The 15,819-nt window shown below is 38.6% G+C and overlaps 4 protein-coding genes across 6 annotated transcripts; all 4 read left to right on the plus strand.

Annotated features, from left to right (window-relative positions):
- Nucleotides 1-927: 927 nt before the first annotated feature.
- LOC135598901 (polygalacturonase-like) lies at nt 928-3,627 on the plus strand. Its single transcript, XM_065093363.1, has 5 exons — nt 928-1,292; nt 1,392-2,563; nt 2,650-2,939; nt 3,018-3,243; nt 3,328-3,627. The coding sequence occupies exons 2-5, from the start codon at nt 2,414-2,416 to the stop codon at nt 3,559-3,561; spliced, it is 900 nt and encodes a 299-aa protein (XP_064949435.1). The 5' UTR covers nt 928-1,292; nt 1,392-2,413; the 3' UTR covers nt 3,562-3,627.
- Nucleotides 3,628-4,170: 543 nt separating this feature from the next.
- LOC103996818 (uncharacterized) lies at nt 4,171-4,923 on the plus strand. The gene has a single exon (XM_009417834.3). The coding sequence runs from the start codon at nt 4,306-4,308 to the stop codon at nt 4,864-4,866; it is 561 nt and encodes a 186-aa protein (XP_009416109.2). The 5' UTR covers nt 4,171-4,305; the 3' UTR covers nt 4,867-4,923.
- On the plus strand, nt 4,734-8,986 carry LOC135598900 (heptahelical transmembrane protein ADIPOR2-like). Of its 3 annotated transcripts, none has more exons than XM_065093362.1 (5): nt 4,734-4,857; nt 5,366-5,965; nt 6,079-6,189; nt 6,269-6,326; nt 6,792-8,986. In XM_065093362.1, the coding sequence occupies exons 2-5, from the start codon at nt 5,730-5,732 to the stop codon at nt 7,482-7,484; spliced, it is 1,098 nt and encodes a 365-aa protein (XP_064949434.1). In that variant the 5' UTR covers nt 4,734-4,857; nt 5,366-5,729; the 3' UTR covers nt 7,485-8,986. The 3 variants fall into 3 exon arrangements, 2 of the variants coding, with proteins under 2 accessions (XP_064949434.1, XP_064949433.1); XR_010481734.1 differs by lacking the exon at nt 4,734-4,857 and having other exon boundaries at nt 5,351-5,965; nt 6,792-7,820; nt 8,659-8,986; XM_065093361.1 differs by lacking the exon at nt 4,734-4,857 and having other exon boundaries at nt 5,351-5,965.
- A 2,243-nt stretch (nt 8,987-11,229) lies between these two features.
- Nucleotides 11,230-15,500, plus strand: LOC103996792 (peter Pan-like protein). Its single transcript, XM_009417791.3, has 7 exons — nt 11,230-11,481; nt 11,563-11,739; nt 12,419-12,649; nt 12,812-12,904; nt 12,996-13,183; nt 14,350-14,543; nt 15,202-15,500. The coding sequence occupies exons 1-7, from the start codon at nt 11,464-11,466 to the stop codon at nt 15,246-15,248; spliced, it is 948 nt and encodes a 315-aa protein (XP_009416066.1). The 5' UTR covers nt 11,230-11,463; the 3' UTR covers nt 15,249-15,500.
- Nucleotides 15,501-15,819: the final 319 nt, after the last annotated feature.

Raw genomic sequence — 15,819 nt, forward strand, 5'->3', positions numbered from 1 at the left:
CTAAGATAAATCAAACAAATATTGAACTCTTTATATGTTTTTTATGTCTAAAGTGAATAAAACTTGATCGTCAAAAAAGGTTTTACTAGTTTAACATAATATTTGTAAGAAATAAGATATAAGAGATAGACATCTTTCGTTCTCAAACTAAAATAAGGTAAGAATATAAGTTACAAGTATGTTTTTTTGCCCTCGAAAAGATTATCCTCTTCTTTGGGACATAATAATAGTTGAATTAATAATCAAATTTGATCTATCATTATTTTAACTATCTCAACCTTTTACACTCATGATAGGTAATTCTAATAATTCTGCACAAGTTGCACCCATAATGATGATCCAATCTACATCCTTGATCCGGGTGATATTGTAATCATTGATCAGTAAAAGAAAAAGGTAGATCCTTAATCTTTACTAAAGACCATATCATTTGGTCGATCCATTGGTAGATCTTACCATTTTGTTAGATCATATAATGACATGTTGATGCTGCTTGTCATTCTTTAAGCTATGCTCGTGACTCATTGCCTCATCACTATGTGTATATATATATATATATATACCTTTCATTTATGTTTCTTTGAAGAATTCAATACTGTAACGTGTTGATTGCCACGGACACAAATCCTAGGATGATATCTGCATGAAACAGCATGCAGATTGATCCGACAATATGATAATGGATTTCATTCGGATGCCAAAGCGTGGCTTCTCGATGCTTCAAGCTGTGCTCAAACAGGCCAACGTAGCTTTCCTACCCATTACACTTTATGCGTATTGCCTACCCCCTCCGACCTACTTGTCACAACAAACATTCATGATCCCAAACAAGCTTCATCATCTTCCCTTGTTCCTTCTTACCCAAGGAAATGTCACTTGTCTCATCATCTTTTCGGAGGTTGAGAAGGAGTATCAGATTCCAGTATGTGTTGTCCATGTTCCCACTCATCCACCAGCCCTCAAAATATATCAGGAACTATGGCCAAACAAGGCATCATCCTCTATATAAAGGGAGGGTGCCACCATGAAGGCTCCTCAGCGACCCAACACATTAACCTGACACTCCCTCATCATGGCTCATCAGACTGACCTCAACAAGGTGGGAAGAGAAGCATTCGGCTTGCTCGAGGAGTACCTGCGCAGGAGAGGACCACCACCACCACCACCGCGTAGCAACACACACCAGTACTACAACTACGCTCCCCCAAAGAACGTGCTGCACAACGTCAGAGATCCTAAGGAATTTGATGGAGTTCTAATTGTCACCCGCAGGGTTCCCTGGCGAAACCATGGTAGGTTTTAACTGAACGTTCGGTGTATCTGAGCTCGTCCTTTCTGCCATAGGTCCTACGTCTCCCTAATGTAGTTCCTATGTCTCTCTACTGTATAAGATACTTACGGTACGTAGCTAAGAAAGATGGAGGAGCTCCAGTATAGGTAGGTAGCTTCAGCGAGGAAGTGATCAGCATGTATGGTGTGCTAAAAGCAGTGTACCGCTCTTCAGAGAATGCTCAAATGAAGTGTAATAAATAAATACTACTTTTATGATATGTAAAGACCATTTTAGCTTCTGGTAAATGCTTATAATTAATCTTATTTAATAGTTTTTCTTTTCTTATTGTGCACTTTGGAGAGCAGGAAGTGCATGTTTGTCGAGAAGTAAGCTTAGCTTGCATGGTGTTTGGACCTTATGCATGACTACAGGTCATCTGATGAAGGGTAAACGATTTTGATTGACCAAGTAAAAGATAAGATTCATATTGGAAATGGTCGGTGGAAAGAAGAGAACTATATTTGCAATAACCTTTATACGTGAGGCCGTGAAATGAGCTTTCACTAAAGATTTGACTGTTTGAGGCTAAAATAGATGGAAAACCCTATGATGACTCACTATTACAAGAAAAAGCATTTACTCGAGTTATATAAGCAGGCCAAAATCACTATTTTCGTATCATTTTTCATTGTTCTTCTCCTCGCTTGAGGAGATCAAGTTGGAATAAAAGGAAGGGCTTGAATCAAGGGCATGATACCCAGCCAGCCATGGCTTCAAAGATGGTCTTAGACTTGTTTTGCTTCACTGTTCTCGTCCTCTGCATGGCGAATCCCAGTTTAGAGCAGGAAATTTTCGACCCCATGGATTTCGAGGCAATGGGTGATGGTGAAACCGATGACGGTCAGGTAGCTTTTGTTTGGGTTGTGGTGTAACATTTCGTTCGACATTGGTGTGGACAGACATTCTCCTCGTACACTGCAGGCCTTGGTCGATGCTTGGGACTCGGCATGCGAGCATCGTGCACCGGCCATCTTTGTGATCCCGAAGAGGACCTTCTTGGCCGGTCCGGCGACCTTCGAAGGCCCATGCAGAGTCACACCCAAGGTTCAAATTCTTGGGACGGTGAAGGCTGTTCCCAGCATGAACGACTACTACAATCCCGGGTGGTTCGAGTTCAAGCATCTCAATGGGTTGGAGATCGGTGGCGGCGGAACCCTGGATGGCCAGGGAGCTGCGTCTTGGAATAAGACCAACTGCCCTCCCAAAAGAAGCTGCAAAAGCCTTCCTATCGTATGTCGAGTCTCACGAGCGTGCGTTCTCATGTTGCTATGAATCTTGGATCGCACGCTGAAGCAATCCCTTTCACCTGCGTGCAGTCCATGAGGTTGTTGAGGGTGAGCAACGCAACGATCTCTAACCTTACTTTCATGAATAGCAAGGGCTTCCACATCGGCCTGCAGCAGAGCTCGTCCGTCACCATCAGTCGCCTCCGGATATCGGCGCCCGCCGACAGCCCCAACACCGACGGCATCCACATCAGCAGATCCGACAACGTCATGCTCACCAGCCTCAACATCGGCACTGGCGACGACTGTATCTCCATAGGCCAAGGCGTGAACAATCTGCAGATATCGGATGTCACTTGCGGCCCCGGCCATGGCATCAGGTAAGGCAATTCGTCAAACACCTTTCGCCGTCGCCCCAGCGGCAAGTCCCACCGGCAGTGACCGGTGCTGTCGTGCAGCGTGGGGAGTCTGGGCAAGTACATGAACGAGGAGGACGTGTCCGGGGTGAGCGTCCGGAACTGCACGGTGTCGGGGACGACCAACGGAGTTCGGATCAAGACGTGGCCGGGATCGCCGCCGAGCCAGGCCTCAAACTTCACGTTCGAGGATATCATCATGCACAACGTCTCCAACCCCATCATCATCGATCAACACTACTGCCCCGACCACGACTGCGTCGTTTCGGTAAGTCCCAACCCGTTCTTCCCGACCTGCTGCTCTGTGTTTGCGCACGAACGTTGAAGAGTGGTCCTGCTCCGGGCGATGCAGCCGTCTCGGGTGAAGATCCAGAACGTGACGTTCAGGAGAATTCAAGGGACCTCGAACGATCCCGTAGCGGTCAAACTGATGTGCAGCGAAACCATGGCTTGCGAGAACGTGCACCTCCAGGACATCAGCCTCATCATGGAGAACAACACAGCCACTTCTAACATAACCTCCTCTTGCTCCAATGTGAAGGGGGTGGCCGTGGGGCTTCAGAACCCCGAATCATGTCTTTATTAAGGCGGCCTTTTGAGAGGCTTGTAACCACGCAATTTGATCTCCTTATATGCGAACAGTAGCTGACCCATCGCCGTCCCTCCATTGGATGTGTAGCTCTGTTCCCTGTCTTGGGGTCTATACCAGTAGTTGCATGACAGAATATAATAATATCATGTAAACAATATGACTATGATAGTGCCACGTCTGGAGATTCTAATTCCCTCTGGATGATGGTACTGCCACATCGACCCTCGGATTTGCTCCAACTTTTCTTTATATATATATATATATATTCCACAAAATAATAAGAGGACGCAATTGGGGACAGTCGAGAATCCAATGAAGGTGGGGCTTATGTGAGGGGAAATTGTATCGCAACTCACAGATCGTGGGTCCCAAAACTCATAGTATACTTCCAAGTAATTCCAACGCGGTTTTGGGTCCAACCAGGCACTTTCGTAGCACAATAATGATTACATATTACATTATATTTGTCCGATTATTACGACAACTTCTACCGCATTGACAACAAATCAAACCGTGTATGATGTAATAAAGGAAGCATCCCACTCCATTTCTCTCACTTCTAGAATTCTCAAGCAACAGCGTCTACATAGATCGACGTCCCTATAAAGCACCACCGCCCACCATCCTACTCTTCGACGGAAAGAAACTCAATCATCTCTGCCTTCAACTCTCTTCCGTTGCTCTTCTCTTCTTCTTCTTCTCCTCAAGTACACCTACTACGGAAACTATTGTAAGGCCATGGCTAAGAAGAAAGTGGCGGCGTTGCCCGGCCGCGCATGGAGGCAGTTGCGCGTGGCTCTTCTGTGGGTGCGCGAGGGCGGCGTGTTCAAGCGTGGCATATTCCTTGGCCTCCGCGTCGTCCCCGGCTACCTCAAGAGCCTTAAACCCGGTGGCCGCCGCTCCGACAGGCTCCACTTCGGAGAGCGTGAGTTCTCCGTCGAGGAGACACCAGCTTTCCACTTCAAGACGCCTTCCATGCGGCTTCTCCGCATCCCCTGCATCACTCCTGCCGCGGACTTGGATACGGACGACGACGATCTCATCTTCGCCAAGCTTGACAGGAATACTTACTTACCGGATAAGCATGAGATTAAAGCGGCGAGCGAGATCGGCTGCGAGGATGATGACGACGACGACAATGCGGTACTGGAATGCGAGGATCATGCGGAGATGGAGGAAGAAGATGAGATCGACAGAAAGGCGGAACAGTTCATAGCAAAGTTTTACCAACAGATGAAGATGCAGCGCCAGATCTCATTGCTTCAGTACAATGAGATGCTCCCCAGAGGCGTAAATTGATTTTCTGTTCATATGTTTTCTTTTTTCATATATATATATATATTGATTTTCTGTTCATATTTTCTGTTCAATACACATTGCTAATAGAGACAAAGTCTAATGGTCAATCCGTAGACTCGTAAAGAATTAAACATCGAGTCAAATTTAAATACGGGATGGGGTAAAAAAAAAAAAAAAAGACATGTCAATTTTAAAATATCTAAAGGGTTGGTGAGATTTCAAAATCAGTAGGTTGTATTTTTACGTCGGAGCCAAAGGTTTGGTGCTAATATGTACTCTTGGTTTGATAGTGGCTTTACAAGCTAAAACGTATCAATGTCATGTGACCATAATCATTAATTTTTTTTTCTTATTTTTAATAATACAAAAGTGAAAGTATAAAATTTTTGTTTCTATATTTGAGAAATTTTCACATAGTGTCTTAATTTTTATAAATTTCTATAAGATATCAATTCATCAAAAGTCGTGTCACATGATAGACAGTGTTGACAATTGACAGTTGGGACCATATCGGAGCGCGGAACAGGCACGTCATCTCTTTGGACCATGTATTCCAAGTCGCCCCCTCCAACCCACCACTGTGACCGCCACGTGTCTAGAGACGTCATCTATATTTCCATGAAACAAAAAAGATGTCTCCTACCGTTTCAAGTTACCCGCTGGCTTACCGTCATTATTATTGGACGAAACTGCAGACGCACCCCACATGGACAAAGTAGTACGCAATCGCTTCCTCGAATTCATCGCACTTTCCCAAAGCACATCTCGAATTCCCGGTGTGCTTCCACAAGGAGCATAGAGAGAGGGAGGGGGAAAACGAACCGATCGGTTCTTGGGATCTTGGTCGGTCGAAGGGGGAGGAGATGGAGGCGTCGGCGTTGAACCGGGGACGGCGATGGACGGTTAGGAGAGCCGGAGATTCGCCGGCGGCGCAGGGGAAGAGGCCCCGCCGTCGTCTCCGGCTGTTGCGGTACGAGGAGCTGCCGGAGTACCTCAAGGACAACGAGTTCATACTGGACCACTACCGCTCGGAGTGGCCGATTCGCGACGCCCTCCTCAGCGCCTTCGCTTGGCACAACGAGACGCTCAACGTGTGGACGTAAGTATGAACACCCATACCCGTCCGGTGAGAATTTCGACCTTTGATCGGGGACGTCGGATGGGGATCATACATTTGATGATTCGTTGTTGTTGTCTTCCTTCCTGTGATAGGCATTTGGGAGGATTCTTCCTCTTCTTGGTTTTGATGGTGGCGGAGTCGATGGCGGTGATCGATGAGGTCACTGGCGCGGTCGTCCCCGGGCTCTCAGCATCGGCATTTCTGTAATTTGTCAATATATTATTATGTTTTAAATCAATGGTTGCTTTATTGTTTATTTTTTCTTAATCTATTTGCTTCCAGTTCGATGGTTAGATCTTCGAATGCCACAGAGAACAGTTGGTCAGGGAATGCTTTGCTGGTAAGTAGTATATACACGTACATGGAAAATATTTCATGATCATCAGTTATGTATGCTTCTTGCTTGCTTGCATTGTTTTCCAAGTTTTAGATAACTCATTCGAAGAACTCACTATTTCACATGAGCTCTTGATCAGCTGGGTTCCTTTTCTTTCTGCAGTTAACTATCTCCATTGATTTTTTGCTTTGTAGTACTCCTTTGCTCGGTTAGGATGATACTTCTAGCTGGTGGAAATTAACACAATATGTTGCCAAAAAAAAAAAAACCAGGAATCATCTCCTTTGCTTAATCACATACAAATAACCAGGAATCTTCTGGATCACACAAACTTTTGTCAAAGCTTAATGTCCAATTGAGCATTGTGAATCATCATTATCAAATTCAAGACCTTCTGGTTCGCATTAGGCTTTGATATCTGTAGTAACAATCATGTAATACTTGTTCTGATGCCTCTGTTTTCACTAGGAGTCTTCAGCTCTGCAATCATCATGGCTGGGAACAACCTTCTCAGTTGATCGAGCCATACCGAGATGGCCAAGACTAGTATTTTTACTCGGATGCATGGGCTGCCTTGTCGTCAGTGCCATTTCCCACCTCCTTGCTTGCCACTCTCACAACCTCAACCTCTTCTTTTGGAGGCTTGACTATGTGGGCATCTCCCTCATGATTGTCTCATCCTTTGTTCCTCCCATCTACTATTCCTTTCTCTGCCATCCTATTGCCCGTCTCACCTACCTTTCCGCCATTGCCATGCTTGGCCTCCTCACAATCCTCACTCTTCTTGCGCCTGCCCTCTCCTCCTCACGCTATCGCTCCTTTCGTGCCATGCTCTTCCTCGCCATGGGCTTCTTTGGGGTTGTCCCAGCCATCCATGCAATGTGGTTAAACTGGGAGCATCCTGAAGCCCATTTGGTGTTGGGATTGGAGGTAGCAATGGCCATAGCATATGCCTCAGGAGCAGGCGTGTATGTTAGCAGGATTCCTGAGAAGTGGCGACCAGGGGAGTTTGATCTCATTGGACATAGCCATCAGATATTCCATGTTCTTGTGCTTGTTGGGGCGCTTACGCACTATGTTGCCACAACTGTGCTTCTCAATTGGCTGGACAGAGCAATGACATCATGCAGTGTGTTCTATGACTCAAGGGTTTCCTTGTGATGGTGTGTTCCATAGCAGTGCCAACTGTGATTCATGGTTTTCCTTGTGATGGTGTGTTTCATGGAAAGACTGATTTGATGATGAGGCCAGAGAGGGATGGAGATTATAATGAAGAACACATGTAAAACATTTGATAAGGAATTGACAGAATGTTTCATTGAAGCAAGAATTGAGGAAGATTTGCCAGCTGATGATGCTGTTTCTGTTGCATTTTTCACGATGTACTTGGTATATTATCAGAGCATTTTTAGTAGACGTTGTGCTCAATATTCATTTATGGGAATTTTTCCTTGAGGTAGCAACCAGAGACTTTGATGCTGGCAGTGACTATCATGGGTATTGCTTCCAAAATTTTCAACATTATATGTAAACAACTTTGACAACCCTCCTATAAATAATGGCTTTGCAATGGGGCACTTGGCAACTAGCAAATATTTTGCTTAAAATTTACAGGTAGCTCATTGGGTTCATGTTCTATGAATAGCAGGGAAAGATAGTTATTATTTTGTCTGCATGTTTGCTAAGAATATTCAAGCCTAAGAATAAAAATATAAACATTCAAATCTAAGAACAAAAATAATGTATCATGTTAATCAGCTGAATGACATCAGATGTCTATATTATTGTGGTGGCTAGTTGATAATATTTCTGCTTGGATGATTATAGCACCTTATAAGTTGTAATTATTTGTTGTCATGAGATAAATGAAGAGTAAACTTTTATGTGTTAAGATTTTGTAAAAGCATTAAACCTTGATCAGGAAGAAAATGGATGGGTGGAACTAGCATTTTTTAAGAGGATAATTTCATGTCCATGCATACCTTATTCAGATTATAAGAATTTTCTGGATAAAGAACTTTTAAATCTGCTTTCCTTTTTTCTTTCCTTTGTAGCCATGGTAAATCACTCAAGATACATGTCTAGACCAACATTTAAGTCATAGTTCCTTTTTCTATAGTTTTGATCAGGTTATAGCATCTATATGATTTGACTCTTGATCTTTACTAGCTGTATCATGCTTTATTTATTCAACAGTCTATAACAATTTTCAAATCAACTAAATTTCCACTTTGTGGTGATTATATGCGCTCATCATTTATTCATTAATCATTCTAATCACTTGGAAGGTAGAGGCTTCTCCCTGCATGTAATTTTGTTTGGTTTGTGTTACCAGAGTTATAGGTGATGGATTGGTTTGCGCAACTGACTGGTTGTGTTAATTGACTTCAGTATTCATGGCTGCTAACTACAGCTGCAGCGATTGAAGATTGTCATTGAGAAAGTCCTTCAGAAACTGGTTGATCATATTTATGTGATTAGAGGAGTTCATATTCTGGGTTACACTGTTCATAATATTAAGATGTATCCTTAACCTATTGGAAGTTCATCTTGCGGCATATAAACTGGGATATTTAGGTGCCTTTAGTTTGTGGGACTGGGATCAATATTTTCTATTGATTCACTTGTCTGCTTGGTATCGCGAGGAAGTAATTTTGGCTTTTTATCTGTTGTGGATGGCGCATTAATATTGTGAAGTGGACTTCTACTGTGTGACCAATTTCTCCTTTTAAGTGCTGATAATTTGTCAAGACCTGAAATATCTTGTTCTTATTGTTGACTATATATCAACACAGATACTAGCATCTGTTAGAATCTTCTGCCGAAAATCTTAGTTGTGCTTTGTCATATGAATTGATTTCTTTGATTGGTTGATGGAATATGTGTTTCCAGAATTTTTTTTAAAATGTCACTTGGATTCGAGTAATTAGTGCTGAATAAGAAAGTTTGTTGATTATTAGGTTATGAAATAGACTATTGTTAAGAGTTTCCACAAAGTACAAATTGAAGTTGTTGTACGCTAAATATCAAAGATACTTCTTGTAAATAATGAGGTTATGATTCCAAACTTTCATGTCATACCGAAATATTCCAGCCATCTGATTGTGTATCGCTGCTCGATTCCCTTGGAATTATTTTTAGTAAGCTTCATATTTAATAATTGATTATTTCACCTTTGTAGATATCATTTTTTTTATTATTTTGTAGACTTGTTGATGGACTCTTTGGTTATTATCATGTCATGTTCAATGTGGTTATTTTTCTTGTTTTGTTGTTCTGTGTCAATATATGTTCACCAATTCGGTCCTTGATCTATCCCGGTTAAGGAATATATATAATATGTCTATGTATTCTCTTAACTTCTCTGGAAAAAAAATATTTATATCTTTATTTATTCTCCTTTAGATATACTCTGTCTGTCATTAGGCATCCAAAATTCTCCTATTTCGAGTCTATTTTTTTTATTTTTATTTTTTTTGGTAGAACGCGTATTGAGTGGATTTTAGATTAATTTCATTTAATGAGGATGATGACATGTTAAATCATAAGGGACACTTCAATTCTTATGAATTTGAGGTGAGTTCTCAGATTTTATGTAGCCACGCTAAATTGGAATTATTTATTTAAATATAGAAATTTAGAAAACTATTACATTGAAGTTCTAATCATAAAATAATAATAATAATAATAATAATAATAATAATAATAATAATAATAATAATAATAAGGGTTAAGGATCATAAAGTAATGGATATGTCATAGCTATCATTGCTACAGTAAAACAATTAAAAAATATATTTGTGGGAATAAAATATACTGAAATAGTACACTCATTATATTAATAAGCATATAAAATACTATCATATGAATTCGAACATGATATTTATCAATTATTCAACAATATACTAATCAGTACGATATCTGAACAAAGATATAATTATATCTTCTAATAGTTTATCATTTGCAATTGCATAAGACCCACTAATCTTCTAGCACGTCTTATTGCAAGTTTTTAACAACCTTATTGATATTAAAAGTATTTATAGTGATATTAGAATGTTCAATGAAAAATTATATATAAAACTAGGATATATTAGACTTAAAACTAAAGGTTGTTATATCAACAGTGATATGCCAAATTATTTGAATATCTTTAAAACTACAAGTGAAATTTGAGTCTATCATCAAACTACCTTTCATGTTAGACTAATCCTCCAACTATAAATTTAGCATTTAAATTCTTATAGCAATCTATCTCACGATCAAATAAAACACGACACTCGTAATTATTATAGTCAATTTAGTCTACTATTGATGTGACCTTAATTAGTATTTCCAATCATCTAACCCAATGATACAAAAAAAAAATAGAAAGGACGATTGGGTATTTTAGAACTAAATTAAGACAATTAAGAGATCCAATTAGGAATTAGAAATTTTAGAACTAGTTTAGGATAAATTAGTGTTGGGAAAAATTAAATAATTTATCGAATAAAGCTCATAATAATCATTTTTATAAATACTAATTTTATCTTAATAAATTTTTTGAACCACTTCGAGTTAACGAATATGTCAAATCCCTAACTCTTCCGTCATCTTTGTATTAATCTCTTTCTCTGTTTTCTTCTCTAAAATATTTTAAATTTATATATGCATATTAATATATGATTACGATATTCATTTATATTTTTTATTTTTGAAGGATTTTAGAGATATATTTTTAAAAATTTTAAAAATATTTTTTCTTGTTAAAGATATTTTCATCCAAATAAAAAAAAATCTCTTATGTAAAAAAAAAAAAACGAGACACTATCCAAAAAAAAAAAAACATTAGAAGCCTTTTTCGCTTTTCGTTAATAAATAGCCCTCAATGAAACCCTTAGGGCATCTTTTAAGCTCCCTTTCCGCGTCTTCTACCCTCTCCTTGCCTCCTCCTCACTGTTTACTCTTCCCTTTCACCTCCCCCGTCCCCTCCCCTTCTCTCTCCCTCTCCTCCGCCTCCTCTTTTCCTCCGCCCCCTCTGCCACTCCCTCCTCCTCCTCTTCCCGGCAGGCGCCACTAGCACCCCTTCCTTTTTTATTCGAGCCCCACGCCACCATCACCCTTTTTCACCGTCTCCGTTCTGAGCACTACTGAAGGAATGGCCCGATTTAAGAACGTGAGTAATTGATCGCCTATCTCATCTCTGTTCTATTTGTTTTTCTTTTGCGAATTTTGGATTTTATTTGATTTGTTGCAGAAGAACAAGAAGGCACTTGCGAGACCGGTGAAGAATCAGCCGAGCGTGGATCATATTACCGGCCAAAAGATCCCGAAAAGTTTCGTTTTCTCGAGGGGGAAACTACCGGGTCCTCTTAGGGATTTGGAATTGGATCTCCGGAAGCTTATGCTCCCGCATACCGCTTTAAAACTAAAGGTTATTGGATTCATCCCCTTAGTCCGGAAGTTGGTTTTATATGGTTTTTTATGTCAAAAAGATTAAATAACAAAAATATAAGATCATGATGATTTAGATTAGAGAAAATTATTATGGCAAATTTTACGAGAGGAATCCAAGCGATGAGTATTGAACACTATATGTCTAATAGAGCGTCAATTTTTCGTTCGTACTTGTTTTTCTCATTATTATTACTGAGCTAGGATCAGGTAATAAATATTACAGGATATTATTTTAGATGCTGCAATAATAAAACGTGTATATAGACTAACCAGTCAGTACTCGGTGGAATTAGTTTGCCTTGTGTTTTATTGTGATTTGTTGCATCATTGTTGACTCGAATCTATGCAACGCTAGCTAAAGAATATTCAATTTGGAATTTTTCTAAGATAACTGAAGGAACTGCTCAATATTTGGAGGTCTGACTTGAATTTCAAATGTATGCATGTCAGTGTGTCTGCATAGTGTTTCTTTTTGGTAAATTTGTACAAGGAGCAAGAAGATGCACCTTAAGGATTGTAGCAAGGGACTTTCAGGTCTTCTGAAAATTACTAAGGAATATAAGGCTCTGTTTTGTACTTTATTGTGACCCGACTTTGATGTAATTTGAATTTTCAACTTCTTTCAGTAGATTAAAAGATTATTTTTTGAGTGACAGGAGAAGAAAAGGAATAAACTCAAAGACTTCTTGAATGTTGCTGGGCCTATGGGTGTCACTCATTTTCTCATGATATCAAATCCGAAGAGCGTTCCCCATTTGCGTGTTGCAAGGACACCACAAGGTCCAACAATTACCTTTGAAATACAGGAGTATGCATTAGCTGCTGATATTGCTCGATCCCAGGCTCGTCCAAGTTGTCCTAAAGAACTATTTAGTAATTCACCCTTGGTAAGTTTCTTGTTGTTGTATAGCAGCATTATATCTGTTATCTTATTGTATGTTACAATTGTATTGTTTCATTATATTTGCTTTCACATGTTTTCCATTTTTATGTGTTATATTTAGCCTTTGATATAGTATACCTTTTTGTGCCATTCACCCTTGATACAGATTGTTCTTTCTGGTTTTGGGAGTGGAGGTCAGCACCTGAAGCTTACAACAATCATGTTTCAGAACATTTTTCCAGCCATTGATATAAATACTGTAAGTATCGAGACAATTAAATTGTAGGTGTCTTTCTCTTTTTAATATTCAACATGCATTAAAATACTTCCTGTTTTATCTTTTATTGCAGGTTAAACTTTCTTCATGCCGAAGGATTGTTTTGTTAAATTACAACAATGAAACCAAGCTGATTGATTTTCGGCATTACTCCATTCGCTTACAACCCATTGGTGTCTCTCAGAGGATTAGAAAATTTGTTCAGAAGCATGAGGTGCCAGATTTGAGGAATCTGCAGGATGTTAGTGACTTTGTGACCAAGTAAGATTTAATTCATCATTTATCAATGAATGATCATTTTTTACATCAATTATCTGGAGAAATGAAGAGCCACATTTAATTTTAAGATGATTATTTCTATGATTAGGATGTAAGCTAGATAATTCAATAGATCAAAAATGCACCATGTACATGCTCATGAACTTCATTTAATGTTGTGTGGTCTATTATTTTCTAACACAGCGATAAGTTATGCAAAAGCACAATTATCGGTATTCTTTGAGATTATATTTTCTATTTTTGTTACCTAGATCACATATCATAGTGATCTACGATGAAAAGTCTTGTGAATCGGGATATGAAACCAGAATCGTGTTATCATAGCTATCTAGGATGAAGAGATTGTTAATCTAGATAGAATTCCCTACCATTTCTAGAGACTAGGGTAGTGCGGTCCAGGTAACTGTGGATAAGATGTCAAATCAATCATTTCTCCTTGAGCAATCCCCAAAAATAAAACAGAAACATAGTAGAAGTTACCATGTGACAACTTTTGATATTCTAAGGCAACCTAAACTAATGAAATTTATTTAAGATAAATTTAAATTAAAATAGTCCCATATGAAATTGTGGTTTATCACCACTTGCAATCTCTTCTTTGTCTTAAATTGCTAGGGACCTAGCATGTGAACTGAGGATTTGTTCCCGCCTATACAAATTAAAGCCTTTTAGTTTTTTTTCCACAAGCCTTTTAGATTTGAGTATAAATTTGGCATTTCATTTAGAGTGATTGTTTACAGCATGTTGCTTTTCTTTGTGAAGAGAGTTTCCTGTGGTCCTTCTAGTCTTTTGAAATAGAGAAAGTCATTTCCAGCTGGTGATGAACACATCTTCATTGTGTCAATTAAGATTAGAGAGATTTGTTGCTTATGTACTCTGTTATTCTTCACAATATATGGAAAAATGTCCATAAAGGCCAATCTTTGTGCATAGATGCTATGTGCATTAGCACATAGTTCCGTGGGTCATTGAATGCATTTTAATTAAAGAACGTGCTACAAATAATTCATATTCAATGCTGTCTAATTCACAGCTAAACACCATCAAACTTTTCTTACACTCACATACACACATATACATACATATATTTTATTGTCATTGTTTATTTGCTGATCCAAGCAAATTGCTTGTGCTGCATCATCCTGTAGGGCTGGCTATGGCTCAGAAAGTGAAGCTGATGAGGAATCAGCAACTGTAAGTTTGGTGAGTGATCTTGGTAGAGTAAACCGTGCATCTACCAAAAGTGCTGTTAGACTTCAGGAAATTGGACCCAGGATGACACTTCGTTTGGTCAAAATTGAGGAAGGATTATGCTCTGGAGCTGTTATATTCAGTGAGTTTGGTAAGTTTGTTTAGTTGTCTCTTGATAGTTCTCTGTGATATCCAAACCATATACTGCTTCCTATTCTACATCCTGATATGCAGCTGCCATTTCTTTTCCATTATTAATTGTCTTCTAATCAACATTGATATGTTGATTCTTGATGCAGTGAATAGTTCTCTCTTAGCTAGTATGCTTCTTTTTGGTTATGCTTGACTGAACTATTTTTTATTAGTGTGATACTTGGATAGGTAGGTTACTTTACTCAAAGCATCCATTTTAATGATTTTTAAAAGATCATGTATTTATTAGGATGCGGAGTACTTTTTTTGTATACTAATTATGTTGCTAGAAAGATCATGTATACTCTCTTTATATACTTACTTTTTTAAAAAAAATCATGGAAATTAAAGATCATCCATTTAAAAAAAAAAATTATGAATCATCTCTACCTTAGTTTACTTACTATGTTGCTATAAAGTCTCATTATGAGTAGGTTGTGCTAGTTCATTGTGACTTGTTACGATCTATAATTATGCATTTAAGTGCTATGTCGAACTTTGTCATATGTAACAGCTGTATTTAGAATAACTTTATTGTACATTGTATTATTTAATCAAATTGGATGTGTCATTGTTGTCTAATGAACTTTTGTTTTTTCTTTAATTTTCTTTTCAAGGAAAAGAAGCTGATGATGCACATGAAGAAGAAGATCATGAAGACTAGTTTCTTAACTTGCCACACACCTACGTGATCTTGGATCAGAAGCCAAAACATGTTGGAAACATTCAGCATCTAATTTATCCTTTTTCTTGAATGTGATATTTGTTTCTAAAATTTTGCATGTTTCTGTATTGTCAAAGATGGCAATTTGGACGTGGTGGTGGTCTTTTTTTTTGGTTAATTACATGAGGTGAAGTTGGTGGATGACATGATGTTAATATTATGTGACAATGGATTTTGTATTATTTTATTTCATCCTCTGTGTCCATTATAATTATCTCCCTGCGATGCAATGTTAATCTCGGTGATGGTGGGGGTGTTTGTGACTATTAAGATTATCTTTTGTAGTTAGTCATGTTTAGTATTTTGATTTTTAAACTTAAAAAATTATATTAGTATCTTTATAGTTATAGAAGTTAAATATTTAATTTAATTTTTTTTTAGTTGTCGATTTTATCAAGATAATTTTACTATTCTCATTTCCTTAATTAAAATGAATGAATTTGTGAAAGCTTTCGTCGGACAAGTGGGATAAAATAATTTTTCCATCGAATAAAAAAGATGAATTATTTTG

Source organism: Musa acuminata, chromosome BXJ2-1 (genome assembly GCF_036884655.1).
Source record: "Musa acuminata AAA Group cultivar baxijiao chromosome BXJ2-1, Cavendish_Baxijiao_AAA, whole genome shotgun sequence".
Taxonomy (NCBI): Eukaryota; Viridiplantae; Streptophyta; class Magnoliopsida; order Zingiberales; family Musaceae; genus Musa; species Musa acuminata.

Coding starts and splice junctions, on each gene's coding strand:
- LOC135598900 (XM_065093362.1), top strand. CDS start 5,730: ATGGAGGCGTCGGCGTTGAACCGGGGACGGCGATGGACGGTTAGGAGA. Junction 5,966..6,078: donor GAGACGCTCAACGTGTGGAC/GTAAGTATGAAC, acceptor TTCCTGTGATAG/GCATTTGGGAGGATTCTTCC. Junction 6,190..6,268: donor CTCTCAGCATCGGCATTTCT/GTAATTTGTCAA, acceptor ATTTGCTTCCAG/TTCGATGGTTAGATCTTCGA.
- LOC103996818 (XM_009417834.3), top strand. CDS start 4,306: ATGGCTAAGAAGAAAGTGGCGGCGTTGCCCGGCCGCGCATGGAGGCAG.
- LOC135598901 (XM_065093363.1), top strand. CDS start 2,414: ATGAACGACTACTACAATCCCGGGTGGTTCGAGTTCAAGCATCTCAAT. Junction 2,564..2,649: donor GCTGCAAAAGCCTTCCTATC/GTATGTCGAGTC, acceptor ACCTGCGTGCAG/TCCATGAGGTTGTTGAGGGT. Junction 3,244..3,327: donor ACCACGACTGCGTCGTTTCG/GTAAGTCCCAAC, acceptor CGGGCGATGCAG/CCGTCTCGGGTGAAGATCCA.
- LOC103996792 (XM_009417791.3), top strand. Junction 11,740..12,418: donor ATACCGCTTTAAAACTAAAG/GTTATTGGATTC, acceptor TTTGAGTGACAG/GAGAAGAAAAGGAATAAACT. Junction 12,905..12,995: donor CAGCCATTGATATAAATACT/GTAAGTATCGAG, acceptor CTTTTATTGCAG/GTTAAACTTTCTTCATGCCG.